Source organism: Atractosteus spatula, chromosome 2, assembly GCF_055471065.1.
Source record: "Atractosteus spatula isolate fAtrSpa1 chromosome 2, fAtrSpa1.hap1, whole genome shotgun sequence".
NCBI lineage: Eukaryota > Metazoa > Chordata > Actinopteri > Semionotiformes > Lepisosteidae > Atractosteus > Atractosteus spatula.
In genome coordinates, this window is record NC_142707.1 from 13,348,666 (window position 1) to 13,359,226 (window position 10,561).

The window sequence follows — 10,561 nt, forward strand, 5'->3', positions numbered from 1 at the left end:
CAAACGGTCCAGAGAACCAGAAGAGCAGCCCACCCCCGACGCAGGAAAAACGTATTGCAAAGCTACACCATGGGATTTATGGCAAAAAAATAAAAATTACATAATCCTTCGCACAGGTATACGACTAGAAATTGTTTATTAGATTACATTTCACAAAACATCACAAAAATATTGTAAAAAAAAGAATTGTGCATCACACTCCACCCCTCAACAACTGGCTACTGAATTTCTGGCTCATGACCTGACTTATTGTTTAGATCAATAACCACATTTTATCTAATTAAAAACACAGATAACCCTGTCACCTAGAGCTTCGATTTCCTCCTTTCCCCTTTCTACAAGGGTTGCATCATGTTTTACAGTGTGCAAAAACAAGGGAACACTGACTAAATCAAAACCTCTTTCTTGAGGCAAATGCATTTCCACAACATGGAAAAACTGCCTGATAAGCCTTGAAGCTGCCCTCAAAAGTGAACTTGAAAGTACAGCCTTCCTGGAACGCAATTTGTACACAACAGCATCAAAATAGGAAATATGATGTTAAGTCATTTAATTCTTTCAAAACAAATGATTCCTTAGGTACTATACCTGCCAATTGTCTTAACTAATTCAATTCTACCATGTCTAGGTAAATGGAAAATAGGTGATAAAACTGATATAGCATCCAGAATTCAGCAAATTTCGAGTACAACAAGGAGGGGACTCTATGCAGCACAAATATAGTCCTACAACAAATATCGTTAGTCCTCTTCACAGTTGAAAATGATGTGCAGGGCTGCTACCGCAGGCTTATTTTTCCAGCAAAGAATTTGTGCCGTTGGAACAAACACCAAAGGGCTTGTGTGGAAATTAACTGTGCAGGGCAGATGTGAACGGCCTCCAGGGGAGATACAGGCTGCTGGAGTGGGAGGGATCTGTGATGCCCAATTCTGCACCTCGACTGCTCCTCGCAACAGGTGTGGCCACAGCAGGGACACACCCTCCCCTCATACTCTCTCCAGAGCTTCAAGCATAATGATGCTGTTCCCTCGGATCACCTGGGAGGACAAGACAGCACAACAGGAGGATGACGTTTTTCTCAAAACCCTCAGAATAACAGCTTGTCACAAATTTAACTACTGAATCTGCCTCAATACTGTGGATACTGTACTGTAGTTAACCTAAATGACAGCATTAAGAAAGCTGTTACACCTACACAGCTTTGCATGATATGAGCATTAAACAAGATCCTTATTTTAATCTTTAATAAGTAAATTGTCACTGTGCAGTACTTCTTTTTGTCTCTCAACTAATGTCTTTGTAATGATGAAGTCCATAGTGAGGGGAACTGACACTAACAATGCTGTATACTACTTATAATTCTTATAGGAGTCACACCCAATGTTTAGATCGTCAAAAAAGCCATTAATGAATGTCATTAAGGTGGGTAAATTTCAGGCATCTCCTCACTGTTATGCACTAGACTAGGACTGAGCTGAAGAACTACAAAGAGATAATTCCAAAAAATCTCCAAAACACTGTTTGAACCCAACATAGAATTGTTACTTTAACAACCTTAAGTCAAATAAATTGTATCTTCACTTGGAACATGCTTCTGCGCAAGTGGTGTTGAGAAGTACACTGTTGCCTTTTTCGAGTTAATACGTGTAGAAAGAACTTGAATTTAAACCTGAATTGCCCTGCCCCTGCAGCTAGCTTCTATACAGCAGCTGGAATGGCTCAAACTGCTGTGCAAGCTGGAGCCTGACCTGCCTCCGTGACCTCACTCCCAAACCACATGACAACGGCACAATGAAGCCAGCCTCACCACCATGCCGATGTTGTTCTGCTGTCCCCCGGATGCCATCTCTTGACAATCATCCATCACCAGGTTCATGAAGGGGTCGAACCCGCGCAGGATACCCTGGACATGCCGACCGCCATTGAGCTTCACTAGGTGGGAGAGAGAGGGGGTTCATATCGGGGCTGTGCGACCTTGAGCCTGGAGAGCTAGGTTTTCTGATTCGGCTCTTAAATCAGGGGAGTCAACTCGCTCCCTGCAGTGTCTTCTGGATCGTGTTCTTCCACCCACAGCTGTCTGAATCCTTCAATATTAAACTGCAGGGTGGCAACACCTCTAACCAGGCTCTGAGGTCATTCGAACGTAATCCTACCTTTGTGAAAGGTATGAGTGAACAATACTAAAGGGCAGTTAGAAAATTCTTACGAATGTCCAGGAAAATAGTGAGCTTGTTTAATTGACTATTCAGGTTGGAACAGAAACCAGAAGAGACTAAGCCCTCAATGGAGTTTGACACCCCTATTTTACATGTTTAACACAGGGCTATCCAATCTCAGTCCTGGAGAACTATGGGTTTTCAATCTGACTTGGACTGTAAACGTTTAATAGGAGGTCCCTGATCCTGATCCTGATGCGTGTCTGCTGGTTTTCCATGTCTTTTTAAAGCACCACCAAAAACTGGTTGCAACATCTGTATAATTGCTCCAATTCAACCATTCATGAGCTATTTAGGATCATTAAGAGCCCAACCGGACTGAAAATCCACAGAGACACCAGCACCCCTGGACTCCTGGTTTAACAGAACTAGTTACTGGCTTAGTCAATGTTAATGCAGCCTTCTGAATCTCAGCTGAAGAAGTCTTTAAGTGCTGAAGAGCCACTGATTTAGACGTACCTATTCAAAATGAAAATACCTGCTGTTACCTTAACAAAAATCGCAAAGTTTTTGTATATATTTTAAGAACGATGACTAGTTATTTTATAAATATTAAAGCATACGGTTTATTTTAAATGGTTTTAACTTTCATAATTCTTATCAATAAATTCCAAGATAATGTCTGGACGTGAAACATTAAAGCAGCAAAGGACACATTTTCCTCTAGGTCTATACTGGTGCACGTCTGTAATCCCCATCATGGACAATGGTGATGTTGTTAGCAGTGCCTGCAAAAACGTCTTAGGAGAGGATGTTTTAAACCATTTTTCTCAATCTATCACCGGTACTCATCTTTGCAACCCTTCCTTTTTCATTAGCCCCCTCTGCATGCTAGATGTTTCACTGTTGTTAAGTTAATAGTCAGAGCTTTTACTGGAAAAAGTCCTTCCTATCTCACCTTAGTGCAGTTTTGGGCCATCATAAAATGTAAGATGTGGACAATAAAAAATGGAAACAATTTAAAGTCACTAATAGTGACCACGTGCAGCCCGTATGCATAGCAGAGTCACTGTCACTGTCCAGAACTCTGCAGGAGGACCGAAGCACCATCCTTCCATAAGAAAGTCATACAACTAACACCTGGGTGATGGATCCCTTCACTATTGGAACTGAGGACTGACAGCTGTAGTCTTTTACAATGGCATCACACATGCACTTGTCAGTCAGTCGAGAACATGGTGAGGGACAGTTCATCAGACCATATCAAGTTTCTCCTGGGAGGGGTCCATACACCTCAGTTCAGCAACTGAAACCCTACATACTCACATGATAACTTCTTGTCCATGAACCTGGGCAGAAAGGAAAAAAAAAAGTTGTTAGATCCAATACAAAAAAAAATTATGCTCTACAAAGTCTGTACATCATTGGCATTTTATAGAAAACATGCTGGACTTATCATATAAACCAACATGTGAAAATGTTAGCTTATGCAGGAAACACATCTTTTTAATACTTGCTTAATATAGACTGACCTGCTATCATTCCCTACTCTGACAGTCTTTATAGTGTTTGGGAGCATCCGTAAGTAAAAGTAACTGATATTCTGTGGAATTTAGCATTTGCTCATGTGTATGTGATTGTTGGTCATACATTCTGAAAGTAATTTCACAAATAATGGTTAAATTGTACACTTCTCAAGCTGTATTGTTTTAAATATTCTCCCTCCCAAGAAACAACACTACTGGATGCGTTTGCCTGTATTTAACAAAGCATTATTGCTTAAACCTCCACAAACATTTAAAGGCATCGCCTCCAGATTCTGTTCTGCATTAAGCAAAGCAATAAACCTTAAAGGCGATCGTAGAGGAGGCTCAATTATATTTTAAAAAAAGATCACGTTTAGCTAGCTGCTATACATCTGTTATTCAGTGACCTATAAAGCCTCCCCAACCAAACTATTCTGCAATTCTGTTACAGCTTGTACTACAAATCCCTGGCCTAACCATTCACTAAAGTGAAAATGTAAACAGGCTTTTCCACGCTCTCCTGCGATCTACAGCTTGGCGCGAGTTTTCATCTACCACCATAGAGTACTCCAGAAACGAAACCGGAAGTGACGAAACAAGTCCGTCCATGATTTCTGCAACTGACAATTGTAGCTTGTTTAATATTACGTTTTAAAACCTTAAAACCAATTAAACCCATTAAATTATAATTATCATTATTATTTTAGAGTTATTTTCTACGAGTCTCGCGCAAGTCAATCAGTTTTCGCGGGAGTTTCTCGGTGCACATAAACGTGGTTTGCAGAAGAAGCTTTCGTCACAGGTCGCTCTTTCTAAAGCAAAAGTATACAAGCTTATAAATTCACGACCTATTTGGATCGTTAACGCGGGCTTTTTAATATTAAGGGGTAAACAATCTAATCTCACGTTACAGACGCTTTCAAAAATACACAGTACCGAAAGCTGTGATGTATAACGCTGTGTGGACACTGTTTTCGAAGCCAAACGTTACGATAACATTTGCACTCGGTTCACGAAGCGAGGTCGGAAACGTATTAAAAATTCTTTATGAGAAATATTAACGTCGTCTCCACGGTTGGAAACAGATCCAAATATCACGGAGCTACATGAGCCCTTCAAAATATTTTATCTAGTTTTAATAGCAAAACATTTCAAGTTTGTATCTCAGCCAAATACACCCCCCCCCGACCCAACAACCACCGTGATGAAAACGAAAGACACAAATGATCCTAAGAGACTAAAACAAGAAATACTTACTTCTTCAACTCGGGGGGATGTGCTTTGCTCATGTTTACGTGTAGAAAGCTATAGTTTTATATCCGTTCAATGAAAAGACCGCTGCGCTCTCAGCGACTACAGCACCAAACCCCACGCGCGCTGCACCACAAAGAACGAACGCGTTACCGTAAAAAAAAGTCCGACCATACCTTCCGGCTCACGTTATGCGTCATCAACACTCGCCCGAACAACGCCGTTTAATTGAATATGCCTTTTCAATTTGCGCCTCCTCTCGGCAACCCAAGTTCACGCGCATTCTCTCCTGAAACTGGAAAGCGTTTACAAAACTATCCTGCAAACGAGCAAGAACACGATGGGTGCATTGATTGTAAAGATTTTCTTGACCGATAAATACCTGTTCATGCCGAACAGGCAACAAGCCTAATTAATAATTGGGCAGGCAATACTGCTATAAAAATCAGATTATTTAAAAAGAGCTTTCCTAAAGTCAGCGAGTGCCGCGCTGTAGTTTAACTGGTGGTCCAGTTAGGGCAAACTGTAGCAAATCTACTGTAGGTGCGGATGTAACAATGTTCTCCAGATAGCACACTCTCAATGTAAGCTCAATAGAAGTGATTGACTATTGATTTTATAGACATTGGAAAACCAGGAAGCATAATTAAAATAAAGAGGGTAGACGTTACTGGCTAGCAATTTTTTTTGGCAGAACAAAGAAGGATAACTGCATAACCATAATTCTAAATATATTAACCAAGAATGAATGTTTGTACATCAGATCTTTAGGAAGGGTCAAAGGGCATGGGCAAGGACATTTTGTGAAAACTTCACTCTGTCAGGAGATATACCAGTTTGGCATCTAAACTTTAGAAGAGGTCAGAGGTCACAGACAAGGATGTGTCTGAAAGCACGTACTGTATGTGGGATTCCATAATAACTATGACACCTTCTAAAGAGATAAACTCCTTTTTTTAGTTCAAACCTCACACGAACTAGGCTCTGTCCATTATTGTACATAATGCTTTATGCAAAGTAGATTAATTGCTAATATTTTGGTATGTATAGAACTTGTTCATGAAGGTAGTTGTTAAATATGTAGTTACAGCACTGCACGGAAGTTCTGAATTTCACACTGCAGCATACCAACACAAACCAGCGCTCATACGCGTCTTCATTCCTCGCTGGCCAGCGGAGATTGGCCATTCTCTGGGCTTGGACAAGGGATCTCTGCGAAGGTGCTGGTGGTAAACAGCTCTACCGTCAGCAGTGAAAGGATCTCAACTTCATTTAGTGACCTCCCCTTAAATGCAGACAACTAAATCCAGTGGCGTGGTGGGGCTTTCATAAACACAAGTAGAACACTGAACCCTTATCAGCAAGATACTCACTTGACCTTCTCCGATGGGGTTGTTCTAGAAATGATATGAATTTAACACTCTGCATAGAGAAAATTCCACACATTCCTCTAGGGTTACAGTTATTAAACAACTAGTTACATATCTAGACACACAGCTGAAAAAGGATCCCCAGATGAAACATTACTTTTTGTTTCTTTTAAAAGTGGGACTATCCGCTACTCATTCCTCATGGACACTCAAAGGGATTATATACTTTTAATGTTAGCGTGCGTCGAACACACTCGTGTGACACTGGCTTTCTGGTCTTGACCCCACCATGCAAATAGTTCTGAGCTCAGCTCATCGGGCTCAAATTGCAGTGACTTGTCTTTAGAGAGACTGTGGACTTTTCTTGTGAAGGTGGAAATAATAATCTTCACTCAGCAGCCACACGGTTCTGGTCACACCCTCCCAAATACAGCCAAACAGGCACAATCCAAGCCTGAAGACAGACACACCATCTCTCTTTTAAGAGAATACAGAGAAAACTGATTTTATTCCCGATTTTGATTTGTTGCAATACAAAAAGGGAAACAGTGTTGTGAGCAGCAAATTCCACAGTGTGTAAAATCGAAGCCACAATTGCGCCCCCTGCAGGAGGAGGTAGAGAGTTGTGCAGAAACTTGGCTCTGTAGTGGTTCACAGCTGCTCATGGTTTTCTACTGACAAACGAAGAACACAGAGGTACCAATAAGATCCATTTCAAGTTTTACCAGACTCCTTCTCTCCTTTCTACTTTAATTCCAGTCTGCAAAACACAGACAGACATGAATATACAATGAGAAAATGAAAACGGTCTAGATTTAATTTTCTCTGTTTACTAGAGACAGCAGGTGGTAAAACCCGGACTGGATCAAACTGCTATGCACGGGGAGTCCCAAGTTTCATCTGCTTGTCTTCACGGTCTGACACAGCCAGGCTCTCCCGCTCCACCTGTCCTCCCGAGCGTCAGTCCATCGGGTGGTCCGTGCCCTCTGTCTGTGCCGAAGGCCCGCGCCGCCGGCCAGTCCGTGTCCCCGCTCCGTGCCTGCTGGCCTCGCTGTCGGCTGCAGGCCCAGACGGCCCCCCGGGCCGGCTCCCAGCCCACCCGTCCTCACTGCTTGATGGAGGCCAGGCTGTCCTTCAGCCGGCGCGTCACGCTGGGCAGGAGGCTCAGGTGCTCGTCCACACAGCCGCCCACGCAGCGCTCCAGCTGCCCGCGCACCGCCGCCTCCTTCGCGCCCGACTCGAACGCGTCCTTGGCCTTGTCGTTGCAGTGCATGGTGCAGCGGGCCAGCCGGTCCTGGGGCGGGACAGGGAGAGACCGAGCAGCTTTCAACACACCTGAAATTACACTCAGAAAAATGTGACCTCTCCTCACTACTTCCTGTACCCACAATACTGTACTCCTACACCACTACACACACGACAACTGAATGTAAACCAGAATTGTACTTAAAACTGTACTAGTTGTACTATCAATCACCATATTATTTTTGCACTGTTTGCTGTATTACTTTTGCACTGTTTTTGTCCTGTTTGTATACTTTTCTCTGTTTGCGTATTCGCACAGTTTTTGACAATTTTGCAATGGCTCCATACTGTTGTTTACACTGTTATTGTATTTCTGTCTCTTGTCTTGTCTGCTGTTCTATTTATATACTGCACCTGAGAGACTCATAAGAAACACTTTTCACTATACTATGCACCCGTGTTAGTATAATGACAAATAAAGTTGAATTATTATTCTGTTGAACATTAGCATATACTACACACTGCAATGAAAGCCTCTGTTTTTGCAACGCTTATTACAGTCTGTTGCACTGTGACAAAGCTGGACTCCTCAGTGCTCTTTTCTGCACTGCTCTACCTTCTGCAGACTTCCTGAAATTATTATATGATTAGAGATCAATGCAAGTTTCAGTCATGTGCAGTGCTCCATTAAGGAGTTCTGTCTCTCAGTTCCCTACATATTAAAAACTCCAGGCTGTGCAGTCGAGCCCGGGCTGTAGGGGGCAGCGCTGAGCGACCTCCGCACCCACGTTGCCTCCTGGGAAAGTCTCACCTGGAACCTCTCCAGCTCGGTGGTGACCAGGCTCTGCGCCTGGGCCAGGGGGGCGTGGCAGCGCTCGATGCACTGGTGCACCTGGGTCATGGAGTCGCTGGCGCGCTCGCAGCACCGCGCGCTGCACTGGAACATGAGCCCCTGGGGAGGACAGGCAGCCAGAACGCGGGGCGTCAGACACCACCAGAAGCCCACGAGAGAAACGGACAACGGAGACTCTCCGAGCCTCCGTTTACCGTGACAGCACCCCACACTTCACACCGCATCCGAGTGAAGTCGGATGAGAACACTCCTAAGCCTCCCACAGTAATAAAAACAGTTAAAAGTATACGGGGGCTGGAGGCAGACTGCCAATTTTTTACCGGTAGTTGAAAATTTTGCAGGTTGAACAATTCCAGCTTTTACCAGCGGTAGAATCCTGTATGCAAGTCAGTCAAAGCTTAGGTCCTGTTCTTGTTGTTTTATTCAGTTACGCAGTCAAAAGTATTCTTGAGTTAAACAGAATTCTCCATTTCAGTGTGCAGATAGGGTTGCGTTAATATAACTTTCTGTGCGTTCGGATGGGTTACGGGATAACGTGACTAGGAAAAAAGGGAGAGATCGGGCAGCAGGTGTAAATTTGACTGTTCAGAAATAAACCACACAACGAATATCCTTCTACCTCCAGTTCGCATCACAGAGTGCTTAATCGCCCTCGAGCGAACCCTTCAAAGAAACACCTTCAAGAAACACCATCTTGTCAATCAGGGCACGAAGCTGCGAAACCCCAAAATGTATCAAAATGTTATGCTACGAGAGTCGCGTATTCTTTACAGGTTAATGCAGACACCAGTACTGTGTACTGAACGCCCGCGTCCCGTCAACCAGACACTCACTTGCATTTTACGGATGTGGTCGCGCTCCAGTCCCTGAACCATCTCGTCCACGGCAGACTGCATGCGAGCCTGTTGCGCTTCGGCCATCCTGACTCTCAGGCCGATCTGGACCGAACCGGGCTTGTTACACAAAGGTACACAAGTGATACTTAAAAACAGTGCAACCGATACTGGCCAGTGCAGGTGCTAATTAACACGGGCGTTTAAAGCACAAAGCGTGACTATGTTCTCCTTCTGCACCTAGTCGCTTACGTGAGCTAAGATGTCTTGAGGTCCTCGCTTGTAATATCTTGCAGCGCTGCCGCTAGCATGGCACATAAGGTCACCCCGACCGGCAGCATGGATTACAAAAAGATCACTTCCGCGCCTGTACTCTAAAGAGCGTTAAAGCGGCCCTGTCTGTGTCCTGGAACCCTTGTAGAATTGTATAGCGACACCACGAGGAAGGAGGTGAGATGTACAGTTCGAACGAAGCGATGTATGACAAATAGTCCATTAAAGACGTCAGCAGTTTTAAGTGGGGAAAAAAATAATGTAAACTTTTGCTTCTGTGGTTTTAAAGAACTGGGTTTAATGACCTCATTTAGTTTTATCTGAAAAAAGAAACAATAAAAAGGGATTAGGAATAGTTGGACAGAACCATACTTCTGTTGGAGCCATGAGAAATGAAGTGTGAGCACGTAGCAAGTCGACCGGTTCATGGTTTGACAAAAAAATAATAATTTTGAAACTAAACCCTCAAGAGCAGGAACTTTGATCTTCACACAGCCGGGAAAATCGAAAAGGTCGACGAGGAGTTTTGGTCCTGATGAAAAAGACACGAAAACTAAAAAACAAACTTTTATTTACCCTTGAAGATCAATGTGTCATGAAATTACAAGACTGAACATTCTTGCGCTTCCTGAGATAGCCGCCAGATGGAGACAGAGGACAGTTGTTCTGAAGCTCTCGGGCACTGCTCCCGGTTCTCAAGGCTTGGGGAGCGGAGTAGAGCAAGTCCGACGTTAATTCATGTTCTAGAGCCTTCTTCAGGTGTGCTTTCCGCTGCCGAATTGTGTTTCGTTATTCATTTCCGCAACTGCTAAAGTTTTACTGTAAAAATGAAACTATAGGTAACGGTTTTACCTAACTATTGATACTACTTTTGCTGCTGTAGTACTGAAAGAAGATTTTGAAATCTATTTCAGCCTTCAACGCGAAATACTTTTCAATTTCTCCCACGACCTAATTTACCTTTTTATCAGCTGTTTTTTAATCATTTTACAAAGCACTCTCTTTTACCACATATTTTTCTCTAATTGCTTTTTTAAACCAGTTTGGGTACTGT

The 10,561-nt window shown here is 43.3% G+C and overlaps 2 protein-coding genes across 2 annotated transcripts; both read right to left on the reverse strand.

Annotated features, from left to right (window-relative positions):
• Window positions 1-121: 121 nt before the first annotated feature.
• Window positions 122-5,094, reverse strand: snrpg (small nuclear ribonucleoprotein polypeptide G). The gene is made up of 4 exons (XM_088928180.1): window positions 4,940-5,094; window positions 3,483-3,505; window positions 1,808-1,932; window positions 122-1,037 (listed from the first exon to the last, which is right to left on the reverse strand). Exons 1-4 carry the CDS (start codon window positions 4,969-4,971, stop codon window positions 987-989), a joined length of 231 nt encoding a protein of 76 aa, XP_088784306.1. The 5' UTR covers window positions 4,972-5,094; the 3' UTR covers window positions 122-986.
• Window positions 5,095-6,792: 1,698 nt separating this feature from the next.
• timcc (TIM double twin CX3C motif chaperone) lies at window positions 6,793-9,588 on the reverse strand. Its single transcript, XM_088928192.1, has 4 exons — window positions 9,487-9,588; window positions 9,235-9,354; window positions 8,360-8,500; window positions 6,793-7,597 (listed from the first exon to the last, which is right to left on the reverse strand). Exons 1-4 carry the CDS (start codon window positions 9,550-9,552, stop codon window positions 7,409-7,411), a joined length of 516 nt encoding a protein of 171 aa, XP_088784318.1. The 5' UTR covers window positions 9,553-9,588; the 3' UTR covers window positions 6,793-7,408.
• Between the last annotated feature and the right edge of the window lie 973 nt (window positions 9,589-10,561).

Bases quoted from the DNA above. Each gene is read 5' to 3' on its own strand.
- snrpg (XM_088928180.1), bottom strand. From the start codon at position 4,971: ATGAGCAAAGCACATCCCCCCGAGTTGAAGAA. The intron at 3,506-4,939 runs GTAAGTATTTCT...CTTTCTGCCCAG, and splicing joins CATCCCCCCGAGTTGAAGAA to GTTCATGGACAAGAAGTTAT. The intron at 1,038-1,807 runs GTGAGGCTGGCT...TTGTCCTCCCAG, and splicing joins AGAACAACATCGGCATGGTG to GTGATCCGAGGGAACAGCAT.
- timcc (XM_088928192.1), bottom strand. From the start codon at position 9,552: ATGTGCCATGCTAGCGGCAGCGCTGCAAGATATTACAAGCGAGGACCT. The intron at 9,355-9,486 runs GTAAGCGACTAG...TTGTGTAACAAG, and splicing joins CTCAAGACATCTTAGCTCAC to CCCGGTTCGGTCCAGATCGG. The intron at 7,598-8,359 runs GTGAGACTTTCC...GTCCCGCCCCAG, and splicing joins CCGAGCTGGAGAGGTTCCAG to GACCGGCTGGCCCGCTGCAC.